The following is a 22,982-nucleotide window of genomic DNA, read 5'->3' as shown; positions in this document are numbered from 1 at the left end:
AATGTGTTTCTTTTTTTATAAAAGAGGATGATACCCATCTTTCTAGGGTATGGAATTTGACTTGCTTTTCTAATAATGAGTGTTTTTTTTTTTTTTGGCTGCGTTGTGTCTTTGTTGCTGCGCGTGGGCTTTCTCTAGTTGCAGCGAGCGGGGGCTACTCTTCGTTGCGGTGCACGGGCTTCTCATTACGGTGGCTTCTCTTGTTGCTGAGCACAGGCTCTAGGCGCGCAGGCTTCAGTAGTTGCAGCACAAAGGCTCAGTAGTTGTGGCACGTGGGCCCTAGAGTGCACAGGTTTCAGTAGTTGTGGTGCGTGGGCTCAGTAGTTGCAGCATGTGGGCTTAGTGGCTCCGCAACGTGGGATCTTCCTGGACCACTGATCGAACCCTTGTCCCCTGCATTGGCAGGCGGATTCTTAACAACTGCGCCACCAGGGAACTCCCTGGTTTTAACAATTAATTAATTTATTTATTTTTGGCTGTGTTGCGTCTTCGTTGCAGTGCGTGGGCTTCTCATTGTGGTGGCTTCTCTTCCTGCGGAGCACAGGCTCTAGGTGTGCGGGCTTTAGTAGTTGTGGCACGCGAGCTCAGTAATTGTGGCTTGCGAGCTTTAGAGCGCAGGCTTAGTAGTTGTGGCGCACGGGCTTAGTTGCTCCGTGGCATGTGGGATCTTCACGGACCAGGGCTCAAACCCGTGTCCCCTGCAATGGCAGGCGGATTCTTAACCACTGTGCCACCAGGGAAGCCCCAATGAATGTATATTTGAGTAGATCTGTATACTTTCTTTCTTTTCTAATAATGAGTATATATTTGAGTAGACCCGTGTATGTGTCATGAATATGAAGTCTGGTTTAGGATTAGGTGTGTAAAAGTGATTTCCCCGTCATTATTTGCCCAGCTCTGTTAAAATTTGCACACCTTCTCTCTTTCTACTATTCACAGTGACCTTCTAACAGAGAATACTCTGCTCACTGTCCCCATCCTGGATGTCCTGTCTAGCCTCCGACTTGAGCCGAAGCTCCTGACTAAGGTAGGGAGGACTCTGCTCTCCAGAAAGAGCGCCAGCTTGCTCGCTTCCCAGAACCAATGTCAGTCAGTCATTGCCTTGGACCAATCGCATATAATGAAAATTTCATTTTGAAACAATGCTGAATGACGTTTGCTCTCTTTTTTCTTTTCAGTGAATTTCATATGCCATACTATGATAGGCTAACTGCTCATTTTTAATCAGTATGTTTTAGTGGAAATCTTCTGTATTGCCTGTATAGTTACAAACTGCTCCCATAGGAATAACAACTTTTTATGCCTTCCTCTAACCAGTGGAAAATTCAGGCTCCAAAATTAAGAGGAGAAGACTTTCACGTTTACCACCTGTCTGTTTTTGAAGAAGCTGTAGCGTTAACAATTGAAAGCTTGTAATTTGGAAAAAAAATAAAATGAGACGTTTTTCTTCCAAAATTACAAGTGAGAAAACTGAGTGAGAGAAATAATTTTTCTAATTTTACCTAACGAGTCAGTACTAGATTGAGGCATTAACATGAAAATATGTAAGGTTTTTGTGCTTTTTATGTTTAGGTCCGCAAGTTAGTGATGGGTAAGCTGTCATCTGTCATGTTGGACGATTTACCTATGATCATCAAGTTCATTCTTCATTCCATAACAGCCACGGATGCACTTGAGGTACCCTACTGTTTCCCAACAAACACTGTAGGCAGCTAGATCCTAGCAGGTACAGGGGGTAGCAGTGGTGCCCTTGTGAGACTCAGAAGTCAAAAAAAGACTAACCTTGAGGAAGATACATCAAGATAAATCATTTAAATTAATCAGTTCTAATTGCTCGTCTCCGTCCCAAAACTAATTGATAATGCTGATTAATCCAGCAGGGGAGAGAATGGAGCTACTACCCAGACTTGTTGTTCTGTATAAGCTGCTACAGGTTATATTTGCTATTTCAGTGTAATGCCTGAAGGAATTCTGAAATTTTAAAGAGCATGACGGGGACTTCCCTGGTGGTCCAGTGGTTATGAATCCACCTTCCAATGCAGGGGACGTGGGTTCAATCCCTTTTGGGGAACTAAGATCCCATGTGCCACAGGGCAGCTAAGCCCATGTGCCACAACTATTGAGCCCACGCACCACAACTAGAAAGCCCATGTGCTGCAACTACAGAGCCCGAGTGCCACAACTACAGAGCCCATGCGCTCTGGAGCCCGAGCACCACAGCTAGAGAGAAGCCTGCACGCCACAACGAAAGATCCCACGTGCTGCAACAAAAGATCCCACGTACCACAACTAAGACCTGATGCAGCCAAAAATAATAAATAAATATTTTAAAAAATAATAAAGTAAATAACATGGCATACTATACTCACATTAGCTATTTTCATCAGCTGCCTTTTTCAAAATGCCTTGTTTAACAATACATTTAATTAGTTAAGTAAGTAAAACACTTTATTTATTTTTGTCTGTGTCAGGTCTTAGTTGCAGCACATAGGATCTTTCGTTGTGGCACGTGGGCTCTTCTCTTGGGGCACGTGGGCTTCTCTGTGGTTGTGATGCACGGGCTCCAGGGTGTGTGGTCTCAGTAGTTGCGGCACACAGGCTTAGTTGCCCCGTGACATATGGGATCTTACTTCCCCGACCAGGGATCAGACCTGTGTCCCCTGCAATGGAAGGCGGATTCTCAACCACTGGATCACCAGGGAAGTCCCAACAATACATTTAATTTAATACTTCTTCCTCAGTCTTTCAGGAGAAAGTTATGGTTTTTCTATTGAAAGAATAGATTGTGCCTATCTGCTATGAATGAGCAGAACACATAGCTAATATTTATTTGCCATAGGTAATTTCTGAGCTTCGGGAGAATTTGGATCTGCAGCATTGTATTTTGCCATCATGGTTGCAGGCTTCTCAAAGCAAGTTGAAAAATAAAGGACAAACGAGGTATAAACTCATGGACAGTTATCACCCTTTTTCTCACGTAGGCAAGGAAAGTTTTCTGACATTTATCCTGAAGTCAGGACAGAAGATCTTAATACTTAACAACTACAAATAGTGGTAGTAGTATTACAATCATGTACTACTATACAGTTTTTCAAATCATATTTCTATGTGTAAGTATCTGTATGTGTGTATATGTGTGTGTGTGTGTGTGTGTATTCCCTTTGCTCTGCAGATCAATTCCAGATAGACTGCAGTACAATTTTACTAGCCATTGTACACATGAAGTTGTGACTTGTTTTAAGGCACATGGCTGGTAAGCAGGAACCCAGATCTTACAGGTTCCTCTCTGGTAAGTGGAAGAATGATTTTTTTTTCCCTCTGCTACTTGTAGTTCTTCAGGAAATCAAGAAAACAGCGGTCAAGACTGTGTTATTCTTCTCTTTGACGTAATAAAGTCAGCTGTTAGATATGAGAAAATCGTTTCAGAAGCCTGGATTAAGGTGAGTGAGATCTTTAAACATTGAGGAAGAAATGGGTGGCAATCAGTGACAGATGTGTAAGTAAAGATAGTTGAAATAAAAGTCTTAAAAGTCAGTCAAGTAGAAATAATAGATGATGGTTGCCAGATGGGCAGATTGGTTCTCAGATAAGAGAACAGAGCATGCTGAATAAGGCGAAAGGTGTTCTTATGTGTTGTAATATTTTTGTAACCCTTGTTTTTACAGGCAATTGAAAACACCACCTCAGTGTCAGAACACAAGGTAATGTTCATGTACTATGAATTTTAAGTATTGCAGATGTAAAATTAGCGATATTTGCTGGCTTTCCTTCCTGCTGTTTTCTCTGGCTCCTTCCAGTCATCCCTTCAGTGACTTTCGTAGCTGCTCTAATAAACATTAGCTGCCTGAGGAAGATGGTCTGAAGGGGTGACTTGCCAGATGGTCTTTATTCTGGCAGTAAAATGAAATAAAATATCCATAAGGGGAAATAGTAACATTCCAAACAGGCATAGTGAGTTGCAGTCAAAGAAGCTGAGTCCCCCTCCCATGAGGAGGTGAGGACTAGAGTCACCTGGGTCATGAGTTAGGTATTCAGGCCCCTCTGTCTGTCTGATTGCCCTTCCTCCCACCACATGGAATTGTCAAGATAGTGGCATTTCATGTTTCACTTTCCTTTACCTGACAGAACTGAATCAAATAGTCCATCTACTCTCAGGGCAGTGGTACTAAATCTGTCTTAAATCTGGAGATACTTTCTTCAGTCAAGAAGACAGATGATTGAATTTCTTGTGTACTGATTGGTTCCCTTTAAGGATTTTCTTTAGTTGGAATCTCTTGTTCTGTAGAGTTTTGTTAGTTGGATTTTCCAGTTGTTGGATGACTATTTTAAAAGCTGCTGTGATACTGAATAAAACAATGAAAAACTCAATAATTTTTTGTGGTTGCCAGGTTGTGGGTGGGTAGGGAATCAAAATATCCAAGACAACGGTTTTATTATTGCATAACCCTTGACCTCCTGCATAGCTGTTTTTACACATTTCTGATCATTGTATAAATATAATTTTGTATTCTGGATTTTTTTTCTCTTCACATTGTGTCATAAACATTTTGCACGCTTCTGCATTGTATTTATTGTCTTTTTTTTTTTCGGCCGTGCCACGCCACGTGCAGGATCTTCCCCAACCAGGGATTGAACCCATGCCCCCGGATTGGGAGCATGGAGTCTTAACCACTGGACCGCGAGGGCAGTCCTTTTATTGTCATTTTTAATAACTGTATTCTGTTCTGCTATAATCTGTCACGATTTTGGTGTCTGAGTTGGGCCTTCAGTGAAAGGATGTCTCAAGTAATTTATTGTTTTTGCTTTTATTAATTAGAACATCTAACATTTATTAAAATATCTTTTCTCATTAATTGAGATATTGACATTTTATATTAGTTTCAGGTGTACAATGTAATGATCTGTTACTTGTATATATTGCAAAATGATCACCACAATAAGACGTTAATGTTCATCACCATACATAGCTACCGTTTTTTTTACTTGTGATGAGAACTTTTAAGGTCTACTCTCTTAGTAACTTTCAAATGTGCAATACAGTATTATTAACTATATTCACCATGCTGTACATTACACCCCCATGACTTATTTATTTTATAACTGAAATTTGTACCTTTTGGCCCCCTTTACCAACTCCCTACCAACTCCCTACCCCTACCTCTGGCAACCACCAATCTGTTCTCTGTATTTGTGAGTTCATTTTTGTTTGTTTTATTTTTTAGATTCCACATATAATTGAAATCATACACTATTTGTCTTTCTCTGTCTGACTTATTTCACTTAGCATAATGCCTTCAGGGTTCATCCATGTTGTTGCCAATAGCAAGATTCGTTCTTTTTTATGGTTGAATAATCTAGAGAGAGTGTGTGTGTTTATATCACATTTTCTTTATCCATTCCATCAGTGGACACTTGGGTTGTTTCCATGTCTTGGCTATTGTAAATAATGCTCTAATGAACATGGGGTGCAGATATCTTTGCGAATTAGTGTTTTTTGTTTTCTTCAGATACGTAGCCAGAAGTGGAATTGCTGGATCTATAGTAATTCTATTTTTATTTTTTTGAGGAACCACCATACCGTTTTCCATAGTGGTTGCATCAACTTACATTTCCACCAACAGTGCACAAGGGTTCCCTCTTCTCTGCGTCCTTGCCAACATATGTTATTTTTTGTCCTTTTGATGATAGCCGTCCTGACAGGTGCGAAGTGGTATCTCATTGTGGTTTTGATTTGCGTTTCCCTGATGATTAGTGATGTTGAACATCATTACGTGGAGGTTGGCTATCTGTATGTCTTCTTTGGAAAAATTTCTCTTCAGTTTCCCTGTCCATCTTTTAATTGGATTGTTTGTTTTTTTGCTTTTGAGTTGTGTGAGTTCCAAGTAATTTGTGTTTTTCTGTTTTGTCCTGCTTGACTTTTTAACTTCTCTGTCTCTCTCTCTCTCTCTTAAAAATATTTTTCTGTTACTTGGCAGCTGTAACTCTTTATTTATTTATTTGGCTACGTTGGGTCTTAGTTGCGGCATGCAGCATCTTTTGTTGTGTCGTGCGGTCTTCTCTCTAGTTTTGGCACACAGGCTCAGCAGCTGCAGCCCTTGGGCTCTCTAGTTGTGGTGTGCAGGCTTAGTAGTTGTGGCGCATGGGCTCTAGAGCGCATTGGGCTCAGTACTTGGCAGCACGTGGGTTTAGTTGCCCTGTGGCATATGGGATCTTAGTTCCCTGACCACAGATCGAACCTGCATCCCCTGCATTGGACGGCAGATTCTTAACCACTGGACCACCAGGGAAGTCCCTCTTTTTTTTTTTTTTTAAACATAGGTAATACAAGCTAATTGGGGAGAAAAAAAACCCACAAGTAATCTAAATATGTGTAAAATAAAGTTTACCTCCACTCTCTGTGCCACTCTTCATGGATAATCATTCTTCCAGATTTTTTCCTATTCATATACAAGTTGTATGTGTGTGCAAGTGCAGGCACACTCACTCTTATACATATTTGTACTTGTATATTGTTTTTACAAAAATAGAATTACTATGATTATTGCAGGTTGCTTTCTTTTGCTTCACAATATGTTGTGAATGTCTTTGTCAAAAAATAATAGCCTATCTCATTTTTTTAAATATTTTTTAATTTTTTAATTAAAAAAAATATTTTTGGGGGGCGCACCACACGGCATGTGAGATCTGTTTCCTTACCCGCACCCCCTGTATTGGAAGCGTGGAATCTTAACCGCTGGACCGCCAGGGAAGTCTCTAGCCTATCTCTCTCTCTCTCTCTTTTTTTAATAAATAATTAAATAAATAAATGTATTTAATTGTTGATTCTTGCCTGCAATGGGTCTTTGTTGTGGTGCGTGGGCTTCTCATTGCGGTGGCTTCTCCTGTTGCGGGGCAAAGGTTCTAGGTGCGCGGGCTTCAGTAGTTGTGGTGCACGGGCTTAGTTGCTCTGCAGCATGTGGGATCTTCCCAGACCAGGGCTCAAACCCGTGTCCCCTGCATTGGCAGGCTGATTCTTAACCACTGTGCCACCAGGGAAGTCCCCTATCTCATTTTTAATGGCCATATAATGTGCTGAAAATGACCATCATAATTTATATAACCTTTTTCATTTTGACAGACATTTACAGACTTTACAACTTTTCACAAAGTAATTTTCCTAATAATAATGAAAATTTATACTGAAGTTGGCAAGAGACTTAATCTTTTTTTCCATAATAAATGTGAAGCTATTCAAAGTTATTTCTGTAATAATACTACTTTTGCTTGTATTCCAATATTTTTTTAAAAGGTACCAGTGGTTAATAGTTGTGGCACTTTATTTCTCTAAAAAATATTTCTGGGTTTTATGAAAACATAGGTGCTCCCATGAGAGGATGTTGAGCAAATGAGAATTCTTTGTTTTAATGGGAAAAAGTTGAGAGCTGCTGTTTTGTTGTAGTAAATGTACTGATTTATTAAACTGTTTTCGTGTTGTTGCATATTTATTGACAGCAGATTCTTGACCTGGCAATGCTCTTCATCATCTATAGCACCAACACTCAGACAAAGAAGTACATTGAGAGGGTGCTAAGAAATAAGATTCGATCAGGCTGCTTTGAAGAACAGCTGCTACAGAGTACATTCTATGTTCATTACGTGGTAAGTGTCAGAGAATCAGGCAGCATTAGTCTTAAAATTTTAGAGAGGTCGTTTTAACCTTTCCTACTCAGTATGGGAATCATGACACTCCCAGCTTTGCTGGGTGTAGATGTTTGGCAGGGAGCTCAGTATATTTCAAAACATAGTAGGATTATTACTTACCTTGATTGAGACATTATGATGTTAATCAAATCAAACTAAGATCGGTTTTCATGTTTTTAGCAAAAAAGTCACAAAATTGGTTTATGTTGAACTTACTAGACTCAACCCCAAATTCTTTTTTTATAGGAAATATTGCAATTCAGGTCTTCTAATGACATACTTATATAGCTTTATTTTTAACCTAGAATAGAAAACTTTTATAGCTCCCTTATAAAATGTCATCTTATTAGTTTCAGCCCATTGTTCAAGCCCATTGAGACTTTTGAATCTTAATTTTATGTTAATCATTTTAATTGTCTAGCTCTCTATGATCTGCAACTTTGATAAACTTGCCTTCTGTATCCTGTTTTAAGTAGTTTCTAAAAACTCCTGAGTGTAACAGGATCAGAGGAATGGTAATAGAGACATAATTTTGTATCTATTGAACCATCACTATTTAGCCATTCAACACTATGACCCTGAGATGATCATTCCTGTTGAAATATAAACCATTTGAATTGGAATTTTATAATCTAGGAATGGTGTTTTCCAGGTGAATATTCAGGATATTAATAGTGTATATACCTTCTTAGAAAACTGGGTGAACCAGAGGTTTAGGACCTGAGTTAGGAACTAATGAGAATATGTAGCTGCGTCTTAAGACTTTATATTTATGGGCTTCCCTGGTGGCACAGTGGTTAAGGATCCGCTTGCCAATGCAGGGGACATGGGTTCGAGCCCTGGTCCGGGAAGATCCCACATGCCACAGAGCAACTAAGCCCGTGCGCCGCAACTACGGAGCCTGTGCTCTAGAACCAGCAAGCCACAGCTACTGAAGCCCTCGCGCCTAGAGCCCGAGCTCCACAACAAGAGAAGCCACCACAATGAGAAGCCTGCGCACCGCAACAAAGAGTAGCATCCACTCGCTGCAACTAGAGAAAGCCTGTGCGCAGGAACAAAGACCCAGTGCAGCCATAAATACGTACATACATACATACATACATACATAAATAGACTTTATATTTAGGAATGGATTTAAAGTTTGTATTATTTTATCTTACAGTTCTTTGCTTATTTCTGCTATGATACATGTTTTGGGCTATAATTTTGCGTAGGGCAGAAACCATATATAATTTTTTATTGCATTTTCCTCAGTAAAGCATTATACCAATTTCAGTGCTTAATTTAAGATTTTTTTTAAAATTGTGATGATATCAGTAAAGAAACTGGACTTAATAACTGATTATTTATTCTGGTTCCATTAATGTCCACCTACTACCTTCTTGGTAGGACATGATCAGTTCTCCTCTTGATATTCTTTAAAAGAAATCAGTTCAATTAGCATTGAACCTTATAGACTGATTTCAAATCATAACCAAGGCAGAGGAGACCTGCTATATCCCCAGGGAGGCAGTATGATTAAGTGAGGAAATTGGGATTTAGAAGATCTGGATTCTAGTTCCAAACTGGGCAGATAGGAACAGATTACCAGCTATTAGGCTTGTGGTTTAACTTCCTTGAGCTTACAGGTCAATTCTTATCCGTATGTTGAATCTCACTGATCCTGAGAGAAACTCAGAATGGTGAAGGATTATTCTGAGTAAAACAAAGATTAAGGTTCCTTAAGTTAAAATGAGAATTGGGGAGAACTCTGACATCTTAAAAGAGTTAGCAATAGCAACTCTAGATGCTATAACTAAGTTTCTCCCACAGCTTCATTTCTCTCTACTCTTCCCTCCTCAAGGTTCTTAAGGATATTTGTCCATCCATTTTGTCACTGGCGCAGAGTTTGTTGCACTCCCTAGACCAGAGCATAATTTTGTTTGGCAGTCTCATATACAAATACGCATTTATCTTTTTTGACACTTACTGCCAGCAGGTATGTTGAAATGTTTATTTTGGGAAGGAGGGAACAAGGAAAAGGAAAGAAATGCAATTCCAGGTGACTTGCATGTGATCTGATGTTTTTATTTTTTCTTGTTTGGAAGGCATTGAAGGAGAAAGAACTCTGAACTGGGAGTTGGGAAAACTTAGTTCTAGTCCTAGTCTCAAAATGAAGAGATTGGACTTGAGGATCTAACTCTGTGTTTTGAGCTTTAAAATTCTCTGAGTCTAAAATAAGGTCCAGCTCCAGTCTGCTTCAAACAAACATTGGCTTAAAGGGCTGGGGTTATCGTGCAATTTTCACAGTACAGTAATGGCAGTTTTAAACTTAGCTCTAAATAATCAACTGCCAGTTGATCCTGGAGTTGTTCTCTAGAAAAAAGTGTGGTGGAAAAGAAATGAAGGAGAAATGCCTGAGGGCCTAACCCTGTTCCCATGAACACGAGACACCAAATTTAGTAGCACATATCCAGTCAGGGAGGGCTGTACTTATGGAAAGTGATTATGAAAACAAAGAGCAAAGTGTCTTATTTTGTATTGTTTATATATGCTATACCTTTATTAACAACATTAAAGCACATTTGAATGGAACTTTTAAAAATGAAGACAAAAATTTTAAAATTTAAAACAGAGCTATAGACTCAGCTGGCATGAGATAGCTGCTGCACTTGAGAAGACCATGTGACTCAGTGTGGAGCAGCAGTATAAAGGAAAGGGAGAATGACATCTAAAACTTTTGGGGGGAACCATCTTAATGTCTTAGAGACAACATCATGACCCATGTTTACTTGAAACATACAAGTCTAACTTGTAAAAACTTTTAGCTCCTTGAGTGCCACCTTTTCAGTAAATTTCAATAGATTAAGTACAACAACAACTTAATGGGTAATATTTAACCCATATGAGAAAAAGAAAAAGACTACGCCAGGGAGCAAAATCAGGAGGGTTTAGACAGTGCTCACTGGTAAATTATGGGAAATAAATGAAGACTGGATGGTAGTGTTGTTAGAGTGACATAATCCTAAACCTCCTGAATCTAACGTTAATGAAAACTAGTTAATAGAATTAGACAATGGGATTGGGTGGGTTGGGATTTTAACCAAGTTGAGGTTGGAATGGCCTCTGGCATGAACCTCTTTTAGATGACCATACCATATTTTAGCTTCACACTGTCCTGTTGACTCTTCTCTGTATAGGAAGTGATTGGTGCCCTAGTGACCCATATCTGCAGTGGGAACGAAGCTGAAGTTGATACTGCATTGGATGTCCTCCTAGAGTTGGTAGTTCTAAACCCATCTGCTATGAGGCTGAATGCTGTCTTTGTGAAGGTATCTAGTCCTACCATTGACATACTGAATCATTTTTCTTTCTTGCATATATTTGAGAGGTACCTGATAACCTGTTAGTTAACAGCAATTTATTTTGTACTCTAGATATTGAGCACTATAATTGGTAGAAGCAGGTGATATGGAGGTGAGGGTGATGGGGCAAATAATAGAAAAAATAACTCATCTATCTATGTATTAATTCATTCAGTGAATACTTGTTTTTACCTAACTGTGTGCCAGGCTCTATTCTGGGTGCTGTGGATATAAAAGTTAGTCTTTGCCTTTGATGATAGAAAGTAAGACACATAAGTAAGTCACTGTAAATACGTGATGAATTCTCTAATAACGTGCTATAGATACACCAGAGCAGGAATAATTAACTGGGGAAGTCTTCAAAGAAGAGATAACATTGGAGTGATTCTTGAAGGATAGAGATTTGACAAGAAAAAGTAAGGGAAGTACATCTAGGCAGAGAACAGTTTGAACAGAAGCAAATTGGCACCACCCACGTCCATGGTGTGCCTGAGGGATGACAGGTAGATTAGCATGGTTGGCGGATAGGATAAGGTGAGCGGTGGTGGGAGGTGAGGACATAGGACAGGGCCAGATTATGAAGGATCTTAAATACTATGCTAAAGAGTTGCAACTTTATTTTATGGACAAGAGGGAGCTTGTTACAGATTTGTTTGGTTTTTTTTTTTTCCAATTCATTTATTTATTTATTTTTAGTGCGTTGGGTCTTCGTTGCTGCACGCAGGCTTTCTCTACTCTTCATTGCTGTGTGTGGGCTTCTCATTGTGGTGGCTTCTCTTGTTGCGGAACATGGGCTCTAGGTGTGCGGGCTTCAGTAGTTGTGGCTCGTGGGCTCTAGAGCGCAGGCTCAGTAGTTGTGGCGCATGGGCTTAGTTGCTCTGTGGCATGTGGGATCTTTCCCGACCAGGGATCGAACCCGTGTCCCCTGCATTGGCAGACGAATTCTTAACCACTGCCCCACCAGGGAAGTCCCTTGTTACAGGTTTTTAATGAGAGTTTGACATAATCAAGTCTGGGCTTTGAAAGATAACTATGTAGGCCCTGTTATCCCCATTTTACAGATGAGAAAACTGAGGCTTTGCCCAAGGTCAAAAAGTAAGTAGCTCCCCTGTGACTCTTTCCATATCTGTAGAGGATGAATAAGTAATTCATGGGGTAGAAGCTGAGAAATAAGGTCAGAGACATAACTTTTGGCAGAATATTGTTTTCACTAAGAAAAAGGGAAGTGTGGAGAAAAAGGATAGGGGGAACTAGGAGGAGGTATGTTAGCATGGCTAAGCAGAACATCAACCCTTTGGGCTCTGAGCATAGTTTTAGAGAACTGGAGCTTTTGTTTAACAGATGCCTGGCTATCTGTGTGTGCCTCTTATGAGGATTTTAATTTTTTTATTTAAAGTAAAAAAATGTTACCTGCTAATCTCATCATTGGCATTTTTTTTCTCCCAGGGCATTCTAGACTATCTGGATAATATGTCACCCCAGCAAATACGAAAACTCTTCTATATTCTCAGCACACTGGCATTTAGCAAACAGCATGAAGCCAGCAGTCACATCCAGGTAAGAGGCAGTGTGTTGAGAAAGAATCTTTTAAACCTCTTCAACTGAAATTTGCTGAACAAAATTACTGCAGCCTGTGTAGTGGTAGAAATAGAGTACATAGCTGTAGTCCTAGCATTTGTTTATTTTCTTACTACAAACATTAGGTGTCTACTGTGTGCCAAGCACTGAGATGATAGGTATATATTAGACCTTCTGCCCTCAAGGAACTTAGTCCGTTAGGGTGAAAATGAGTCTGTAATCAGCTAATTATGAAACTGAGTAAGAAAAGCCACTCAGGTACTGTACTGAGTGCCACGGGGACACAGGGAATTCCCTTGTTCCCTAAGGAACATGTCCATCTAATGTGAACTCCATCTGGGCCTGCTCTCATTTGTGGGCATCATTCACTGAAAAAGTCAGGCAAAGGAACTAAAGATTAGGTTGGAATCATAACTCATATAGCTCTTTTGTGTCTTTAGTGCCACCTTGTGGCAGTAATCCATACTGGCCTGTGACTTTGAACAACCAGCACTTTTTTTTTTTTTTTAACTAAAATTAATTGGCTGGGTAATATACACGCATGGTACAAAATTCAAAAGGTATAGAAAGGTAGTGAAAGATGTCTCCTCCCTCTCAGTCCTCTAGGCATCTGGTTCTCTAAAGGCAATCGCTGTTACTAGCTTATGGCTTTCTGAGATGTTCTGAGAATTAACAAATTTGTATTTACTTGTATACCTATATTTCACACCTTACCTTCTTGTTCTGTGTCTTGCTTGTTTCATTTAGCAGTATAGTTTGACGATTTCTTCATGGCAGTAATAATAGAGCTACGTCATTATTTTATTTTAATTTATTTATTTATTTATGGCTGCGTTGGGTCTTCGTTGCTGCATGCAGGCTTTCTCTAGTTGTGGCAAGCGGGGGCTACTCTTAGTTGCAGTGCGCAGGCTTCTCAGGGCAGTGGCATCTCTTGTTGTGGAGCACGGGCTCTAGGCGCACGGCTTCTGTAGTTGTGGCACATGGACTCAGTAGTTGTGGCTCACGGGCTTAGTTGCTCCACGGCATGTGGGATCTTCCTGGACCAGGGCTCAAACCCGTGTCCCCTGTCTTGGCAGGTGGATTCTTAACCACTGTGCCACCAGGGAAGCCCTATTTTATTTTTTAATTGTGGTAAAATATACGTAAGATAAATTTTACTATTTGAACCAATTTTAAGTGTACAACTCAGTGGCATTAAGTACATTGACAGTGTTGGGCAACCACCACCGCTATCCATCTCCAGAACTTTTTTATCATCCCGAACAGAAACTCTGTCCCCATTAAGCAATAACTCCCCATTTCCCTTTCTCTACACCCTGGTAACCTCTAACATACTTCTATGAATTTGCATCGTCTAGGTACTGCATTTAAATAGAGTCGTACAATATTTATCCTTTTGTGTCTGGCTTATTTCACTTAGCATAATGTGTTCACGGTTCCTCCATGTTGTAGGATATCTCAGGACTTTATTCCTTTTTATGGCTGATAGTGTTCCATTGTATGTATAGACTGCAATTAGTTCATCCATTCACCCATTGATGGATATTGGCTTTTTTCCATCTTTTGGCTATTTTGAATAATGCTGCTATGGACATTGATGTACAGATATCTCTTTGAGTCCATGTTTTCACTTCTCTTGGGTATATACCTAGGAGTGGAATTTCTGAGTTATGTGATGATTCTGTGTTTAACATTTTGAGGAACCACCAAACTGTTTTCCACAGTGGGTGCACTATTTTACTTTTCCATGAACAGTAGAGGGTTCCAATTTTTCCACATCCTCACCAACACTTATTTTCTATTTTTTATGTTTAACTATCCTACCATTTGAAAAGTGGTATCTCATTGTGGTTTTGATTTCCATTTCCCAGATGACTAATGATGTTGAACATCTTGTTGTGTGCTTATTGGTCCTTGTATATCTTCTTTGGAAAAAGTCTATTCAAGTCCTTTGCTCACTTTTTAAATGAATTATTTTTTGTTGTTGTTGACGTGTAAGAGTTCTTTATATACTCTGGATATTAATCCCTTATCAGATATATGATTTGCAAATTTTTTCCTCCCGTTCTGTGGATTGTCTTTTAGTCTTTTTTTTTTAAATAAATTTATTTATTTATTTATTTTTGGATGTGTTGGGTCTTAGTTTCCGTGCAAGGGCTTTCTCCAGTTGCGGCGAGCGGGGGCCACTCTTCATCGCGGTGCACGGGCCTCTCACTGTCGCGGCCTCTCCCGTTGCGGAGCACAGGCTCCAGACGTGCAGGCTCAGTAGCTGTGGCTCACGGGCCTAGCCGCTCCGCGGCATGTGGGATCTTCCCGGACCGGGGCACGAACCCGTGTCCCCTGCATTGGCAGGCGGATTTCCAACCACTGCGCCACCAGGGAAGCCCTGTCTTTTAGTCTTGATAGTGTTCTTTGTTGTAGTTTTGGTGAAGTCCAACTAATCTATTTTTTTTCTTTTGTTACTGGTGCTTTTGGTGTCATACTTTAAAAAAATTGCCGAATTTGAAGTCATGAAAAATCTCCTCTATGATTTCTTCTCAGAGTTTTAGTTTTAGCTCTTAAATTTAAATCATTGATTCACTTTGAGTTAATTTTTAAATATGGTGTAAGGTAAGGGTTCAACTTCATTTTTTTTAAACAAACCAGTTTTTATTTAATTTATTTATTTATTTATTTATTTATTTTGGTTGTGCCGGGTCTTAGTTGCGGCACACGGGATCCTCGTCGCGGCATGCTGGATCCTTAGTTGTGGCATGTGGACTTCTTAGTTGCAGCATGAGGACTTCTCAGTTGCAGCATGAGGACTCTTAGTTTCAGCATACGAACTCCTAGTTGCGGCATGCATGCGGGATTCAGTTCCCTGACCAGTGATTGAACCTGGGCCCCCTGCATTGGAAACGCAGAGTCTTACCCACCGGACCACCAGGGAAGTCCCTCAACTTCATTTTTGTGTGTGTGGGTATCCAGTTTTTTCTAGTACCTTTTATTGAAAAGGCTCTTTTTCCATTGAGTGGTCTGGGCACCTTTGTGGACAATCAATTGACCATATGTGTGAGGGTTTATTTCTAGGATCTGTTCTATCTGTGGGTCTAAATGTGTGTCCTTATGCCGTTAGCACACTCTTTTGATTACTGTAACTTTGTAGTACTTTTGAAATTGGGAAGTGTGAGCCCTCCAAATTTGTTCTTTTTCAACATTGTTTTGTTTTTTGTTTTTTAAAGATTTATTTATTGATTGATTGATTGCTATGTTGGGTCTTCGTTTCTGTGCTAGGGCTTTCTCTAGTTGCGGCAAGCGGGGGCCACTCTTCATCGCGGTGCACGGGCCTCTCCCTGTCGCGGCCTCTCTTGTTGCGGAGCACAGGCTCCAGACGCGCAGGCTCAGTAGTTGTGGCTCACGGGCCTAGTTGCTCCGTGGCATGTGGGATCCTCCCAGACCAGGGCTCGAACCTGTGTCCCCTGCATTAGCAGGCAGATTCTCAACCACTGCGCCACCAGGGAAGCCCTTGTTTGTTTTTTTTTTAAATTTATTTTTTTAATTTATTTTTTGGCTGTGTTGGGTCTTCGTTGCTGTGTGTGAGCTTTCTCTAGTTGCAGCGAGCAGGGGCTACTCTTTTTTGCAGTGTGCGGGCTTCTCATTGCGGTGGCTTCTCTTACTGTGGCTCTAGGTGTGTGGGCTTCAGTAGTTGTGGCTTGCAGGCTCCAAAGCGCAGGCTCAGTAGTTGTGGCGCATGGGCTTACTTGCTCCACGGCATGTGGGATCTTCCCGGACCAGGGATCAAACCCATGTGCCCTGCATTGGCAGGTGGATTCTTAACCACTGCGCCACCAGGGAAGTCCCTCGTGATAGTTTTGGCTATTTGGGGTCCCTTGAAATTCCATATGAATTTTATTTAGTATGGGTTTTTCTGTTTCTGTAAAAAATGCTGTTGTTATTTTAATAAGGATTACATTGAATGAGCATATTATCATCTTAACAATGTTCAGTCTTCCAGTCCATGAACATGGGATACCTTTCCGTTTATTTAGGTCTTCTTTAATTTCTTTCAGCAATGTTACTCAGCTTTTAATGTGTAAGTCTTTTGCCTCCTTGGTTAAATTTATTCCTAAGTACTTTTTTCTGTTTGATTACTTCTGCCTGATCAGCCAACAACATTATGATAATTCACATTATCTATATCAAGCAACGGTATCAATAATAGCTGTTATTATTGAATGTCTACCATATGTTGGGCCCTGTTCTTGGAATTTTTCGTAATTTGTCTCTGATCCTTGAAAAACCTTCCCCATTTTATAGATGAAAAAAATTGAGACTCAGAAAGATGAAATGACTCACCAAAGACCACACAGTTAGTAAATGACAGAACCCTTGCTATTCTAGGTTTTTTGGCTCTAACACTTGTAGGCTCTTTTGCTGTACCATTCCAACATCTTCATCTTTATCATTGTTTCCTTGTAGGATGACATGCACCTGGTGATACGAAAACAGCTCTCTAGCACCATGTTCAAGTACAAGCTCATTGGTATTATTGGTGCTGTCACTATGGCTGGCATCATAGCGGCAGACAGGTATGCATGGAAATTCTGATTTCTGTGGCTCATGGTCAGTTAATCAAGTTGCTGTCTTACAAAGTAAATTGTTACATTGTGTAGACATCATTGTAACAGAAGACATTAAAACCATAATAAGAGAAGTGAGCAAATGTTTGTTGCCACTCTTCCATGTTGCAGCATGTGGGATCTTTCGTTGCAGCGCGTGGGATCTTTCATTGCGGTGCGTGAACTCTTCGTTGCAGCGCGTGGGCCTCTCTCTAGTTGTGGTGCGTGGGCTACAGAGTGCGCGGGCTCTCTAGTTGTGGTGCACGGGCTCCAGAGCGTGCGTGCTCAGTAGTTGCAGCATGTGGGCTCTCTGGTTGTGGCGCATGGGCTCTAGAGCTCACGGGCTTAGTCGCCCTGCGGCATTTGGGATCCTAGTTCTCCAACCAGGAATCGAACCCCGTCCCCGGCATTGGAAGGCGGATTCTTAATCACTGGACCACCAGGGACGTCCCCCATGTTCCTTCTAATCTTGACTGTATATACTACATATAATTTTTACAGAATTGCGATCACAGTCATTACATTCTGATGGTTTAAAACTAGGGATTGCTAAGAAATTAAGTTCTAGGAATGTTTCTAAAAAAGGGAAACCCTGATCTTGCTGGGATGCATTCTTCTGCATCTGCTCCAGTCCTGGGCACTAGACAGTACAGGTTTCTTCACTGCTGTGTTATTCCTGTCTGGAACACCATGTTTGGTATAAATAAAGTCTTCCTGTGGATTTTTCCCCCTTTGCACTTTGATGCCACAATTGTAACACCTAAAAGAAGCTTGGGGCTTGGTAAGTTGTTACCATTGCAAAATGAGATTGGAATTTAGTTCATGCTTCTTGGAAATGATTTGTCATGAATTCCTGGGACCTCAGGAAACATCCTTAGAGTCAACATTAGCAATCCGTAGAGGCTGCATAGTATACTGGTTAAAAGTTCATTCTCTGGAGCCTTACTGCTTGCCTGGGGTGAAATACTGGCTCCGTTATTTATTAGTTGAATGATCTTCGGTAAGTTACTTTACCTCTCTGTGCCTTTGTATTCTCACATCTGTGAAATAAAGATATTAATAGTATTTACTTCATAGAGTTGTTGAGAGCATTAAATAGTTAGAACAATGCCGAATGCTTGCCCTTATGATTTTTACTAATTTAATGTACCCTTAAAAAAATCTTAAGATAACCATCGTTTGCTCTAATCCACATTTTGTATGGTCTGAATAAATACTTGGGGACTTGCTTGGTGGTCCAGTGGTTAAGACTCCATGCTCCCAATGTAGGGGGCCTGGGTTCCATCCCTGGTCAGGGAACCAGATCCTGCATGCTGCATCAAAGACCCGGTGCAGCTAAATAAATAAATATTTTAAAAACAAACAAACAAACTTGTCTGTGCTTTCGTGCACTTTTATCTCCACCCCGATCCCAAGGAAGGCACATTTCTTAAATTTATTGCCATTTGTTACAAAATATTACAAAAATGAGTCTAAAATAATGTTTTTAGAAGTAGATCTTCCAGTTTGACCCCAGGGAGAGGAGACCTCAGCAGTGAACAGTGTACACAGGTAAGTTCTTGTCGTGTAGTTGGATATGTTTATGAGTAACTGAGGAATTGCTTCTGGTCACTGTCACCTTGCCAGAAAGAAGACTTCTTTTTTCAAAATATGTTTTCCTGAACTCATAGCTTTTGTAATTTGTACCACTCTTTTGGCCTTTAGAATCCACTCGCTTGGGTTGTATTTTAGTTCTGTATCTGTCTGATCTTCCTAATTAAATTGTAAATTCCTAGAGAGCAAAAAAGGTGGGTCATGTTTGAGAGTAGCAGATTGACTGGAGCATAGGGACAAGTAAGTGAGTAATTGGAGAGTTGGAGGTAAAGCTAGTTCGGAGATAGAAGACAGAGAGCTCTGAATGTGAATCAAGACATTTTGATTTAATTTTTACACAGAGGTAGTCCTTAAGGGTTTCTTAGCATAGAAATGGCATAATCCAAGCTTCGCTTTAGAGAAATTAATCAGGTTCATGTGTCTGATGGATTGGAAAAGAGATGAGATTCAAAAGAGATGGATTGTTCTGGAGGCCTAGGGAAAACCTCAGGTGAGAGGTGGTGATAAGAGCTTTGCCAGTGAAATCAGAAAGGGAAAAACTTACTACTGAATGGGGTGAATGGTGTTTAATTAGGAAGCATTGGCAGCCCAAGGGCTGGACCATTCTTTCTCTTCGACTGCTCCAGGTGACCTCCTTGCTACAGTTGGTTCATTCCTGCAGTGAGCAGTCTCCTCAGGCCTCTGCACTTTATTATGATGAATTTGCCAACCTGATCCAAGGCAGAAAGCTGGCTCCAAAAGTGCTGGTATGTCCAAGTATCTTTTCTTAAAGCAATGAAGCATGAGGGCTGCTTTACTATACATTCTTCAAACCCTTCTCTCTGTTGTGCTGCAAAAATAAAAAGATCTTCCTGTGAGCTCTCCCATATTCTAATTGGGAAGGCTGTTCTGACTCACTCGGCCCCAGGCCTCTCCTCTGAGGCCTCCTTCACATAATAAAAATAAGGGATGAGGAGGATGAACATGTGGTTAATGATGTTGTTGAAAGCCACCATCTATTCTGTGCCACGCACTGTGCTAAGCATGTTTCGTGTATTATGTCTACTCCACATCACAATGATGAGGTATGTATTATTGTTATTTTCAGAAATGAGGAAACTGAGGCTTTAGCAAGGTTAATAGTTTATTTAGGGCTTTATAGCACATATACCCTGGTCTACACAGCCTTTTTTGTTTGTTTGCTTCCTGAAGGAATGGGCTGGGCAAACCATCTTTAATGATTTCCAGGATGCCTTTGTGGTGGACATCTGTGTTGTTCCAGAAGGGTAAGTACCGTTTACCCACTGACATGGTTGTACTGGTAAAGAAATTATGTCAGTTATGTCAGTTGCTGGTGCAAACCTCAGAATGTCTTGACCTCAGCCAAGTCTAGCCCACTCCCACAACTTCCCTCCTCCCAACCCCAGCACCCCAGCACCCCCAGCTCCAGGATTGCTAAAAGATTCCCCACTTGTTCTTTCTCCTCTTTCTCACTTCTCCTCATAACAGAGGAGATTAGTTTGTTCTAGTGGTTTCTCCCACAGACTTGCCATACCCTTGAATTGCGGTATCAGATTCTGGGTTCTCTCCACAGTGACTATCCATTTCCTGTGAAAGCTCTCTACGGACTAGAAGACTATGATAGTTGTGATGGGATTGCCATCAACCTCCTGCCACTGTTGTTCTCTCAGGACTTTGTGAAAGATGGGGGTAGACTGACTTCGCAGGAATCAGACCAAAAGTCAGTACACTTTTTCTTCTCTAAAACCTCTGTTGGTATTTTGGATGTTCATGGGGAATGCCGCAGTTCTTGCAGTCTCTTGAGAACTTGATTGAAAAGGATTTCTCCCAAGACAGGTGGTATATGGATGGGTTACTAAGAATGGGGCAGACTCCTTGTTTTCTCCCGGACCCTGGGTTTGGGATTTGCATTGAGTCATGACAGCCAACAGATATTCTGTGAGGCTGCTTTTGTTTCTGTTCCTTTTTCCCACCCATGAACGTGTTTGTCTATCTCTGCCACTCTTAACCCCTCCTTCCATCTTATCTCCGCTTTCTCCTAACACATGGACATTCAGTCTACTTTCCTCTGTCTTCCTCCAATTCAGTTCGTTATTTATTTGCTTAGCATCCATTACATTCCTTGTTATATGTTCTTAAAAGTAGACATTTATTTTGGGGAAACCTCCTTAATTATAAGGTTGGGCTCCCTATAAACATGGACTAATTGTCTATAAACTGTGGTCTAGAAATGGATTTTTCTTTCCCAGATTGGTTTCTCCGTTGTGCCTGGCTCCCTACTTCCGGTTACTGAGACTTTGTGTGGACAGACAACATAATGGAAACTTGGAGGAGATTGATGGTTTATTAGGTATAGGATGAAGTTATCAGATCCTTTCTTCTTTGTAACCTTTCTTTGGTAAACTTAGGGAAGGGGCAGACTGGTACATGTGTGTGTGGGAAGGAATTTTTTAACTTCACAGAGACTTTTAGATTATATTTGTTGACTGCTGCATGATATGGAAGTATTTTTGAGACTAATCAAAGCTTGACCTTCAAATACTAGTTACAGGGGAAAGTAAGTAGGAGAGCTAGCTCTAGGGGCAGCATCCAGGTTCTGTTGACTTGAACTAAAGGGGATTAGAGATGTTTGTTCTTCTCTTTCAGACTGTCCTATATTCCTCACTGACCTGGAGCCTGGAGAGAGACTGGAGTACATGTCTGTTAAAGAGCGTTCATTCATATGTTCACTTATATTTCTTACTCTCAACTGGTTCCGAGAGGTGAGCAGAGTTACTAGGACAATTCACTTACTGTCTGTAGTTTCTCTTGAAAGGAAACTGTTTTCTTGGTTCCACGAGGCTCCTTAAAAATTCTTCACCAACCACTAACCCCTGTGTGTTTCTGCAGAGGTTGTATCCTACCCTTCCCTCATCATATGCACCTCCTGATGCAGCGAAATCAAAATACTTAGAATTCACTTACTGTTGCCCATGCTTTACTACCTCCAAGCCTTTTCACGGTAATCTACTTCTGCCTGGAATAACTTCATCTTCACCACTGTGAAAATACTGTCTCTCCTTACATCGGTATGCACTTAATGTTTCGATTTAGTGAGATCAAGTGAATGATCGTTTTCACTTTCCTTTAGAATATGTTTGTGCTTAATGAAATGCACAATAATAATGAAATATAATGAAAATGAAATGCAGAAAATGATGGTAACATCTTACATCTATATCACACTTCCTTTCTCATGCATATTATTTCTGAGAATGTTTATTCACTTGAAATATCTCTTATCCTGACAACTGTATTATGATGTAGGCAGGATGGGTATTATTATCCTCGTTTTACACATATGGAATTGCAGGTACAGAGAGTTCAAAGTCATTAAAATTTACCAAACACACGTGCCAAATGCTGGGCTAGTTTCTTTATTCACACTTAATCCATACGACTGCATTCCAATTTTATAGCTGAAGAAATAAAAGCTCAGAAAGGTTAAAGACTTGGCCAAGGTCACACAACTAGTAAGTAGCAGACTAGGATCTGTTTCACCAAAGTGTGTACTTTCTAGCTATTGTGCTGTTCCACCTTGTTACTTAACTAGAAATAAGTAGAACCAGGATTAGAAGTTAGATCTCCTCTATTGGCCCAGGGCTTTTTTCTTTACAGCGCCTTGCTGAAAGCACTTTGACATTTCTCACTAGACTCACAGATCCTGTCACCAAACAACTCTTTTAGCTCTTGCTGAATAACGCAAACAAGGTTAAAATCTGAACAGTTCACAGTGTGAGAATATAATTTTTACTTCCACAGGTTGTAAATGCCTTCTGTCGGCAAACGTTGCCTGAGATGAAGGTGAAGGTGCTCACCCGGTTAAAGCACATTGTAGAGCTGCAGCAACTCCTGGAAAAGCACTTGGCAGGTGAGGGAAGGGTCCTGTATTGTAGCCCTGCTGGGCAGTGGTGAGGAGATAGCAGAGTTTGCTTTTAAGCCAGACTCAACGATAGCTGCTCCCTACTCGTGGGGCAAGAAAATGGTTGCTCAACAAAAATTTTTTAAAATGAGTACATCGGACTTCCCTGGTGGTGCAGTGGTTAAGAATCCACCTGCCAACGCAGGGGACATGGGTTCGAGCCCTGGTCCAGGAAGATCCCACATGCCGCGGAGCAACTAAGCCCACGCGCCACAACTACTGAGCCTG

The 22,982-nt window shown here is 40.7% G+C and overlaps 1 protein-coding gene across 5 annotated transcripts in view; it reads left to right on the top strand.

The window, feature by feature from the left end:
* The window catches only part of FANCD2 (FA complementation group D2), a 55,037-nt gene that overhangs the window by 10,770 nt on the left and 21,285 nt on the right, over nt 1–22,982 (top strand). For 2 of the 5 annotated variants that reach the window (XM_068558296.1, XM_068558297.1), the window contains exons 10-26: nt 940–1,027; nt 1,573–1,677; nt 2,840–2,940; nt 3,332–3,440; nt 3,666–3,701; nt 7,492–7,638; nt 9,524–9,658; nt 10,860–10,991; nt 12,471–12,581; nt 17,061–17,170; nt 18,691–18,751; nt 19,420–19,539; nt 19,985–20,058; nt 20,367–20,513; nt 21,043–21,143; nt 21,440–21,555; nt 22,595–22,703. In XM_068558296.1, the coding sequence (XP_068414397.1) occupies nt 940–1,027; nt 1,573–1,677; nt 2,840–2,940; nt 3,332–3,440; nt 3,666–3,701; nt 7,492–7,638; nt 9,524–9,658; nt 10,860–10,991; nt 12,471–12,581; nt 17,061–17,170; nt 18,691–18,751; nt 19,420–19,539; nt 19,985–20,058; nt 20,367–20,513; nt 21,043–21,143; nt 21,440–21,555; nt 22,595–22,703 (1,802 nt within the window). The remainder of the gene's footprint in view (nt 1–939; nt 1,028–1,572; nt 1,678–2,839; nt 2,941–3,331; nt 3,441–3,665; nt 3,702–7,491; nt 7,639–9,523; nt 9,659–10,859; nt 10,992–12,470; nt 12,582–17,060; nt 17,171–18,690; nt 18,752–19,419; nt 19,540–19,984; nt 20,059–20,366; nt 20,514–21,042; nt 21,144–21,439; nt 21,556–22,594; nt 22,704–22,982) is intronic. The other 3 variants (XM_068558298.1, XM_068558299.1, XM_068558300.1) reach the window with 3 other exon arrangements.

The sequence above is a fragment of the Eschrichtius robustus genome, chromosome 12 (genome assembly GCF_028021215.1).
Source record: "Eschrichtius robustus isolate mEscRob2 chromosome 12, mEscRob2.pri, whole genome shotgun sequence".
NCBI lineage: Eukaryota > Metazoa > Chordata > Mammalia > Artiodactyla > Eschrichtiidae > Eschrichtius > Eschrichtius robustus.
The sequence above is the reverse complement of the archived record's forward strand: the minus strand, read 5'-3'. Positions and strand labels throughout refer to the sequence as shown.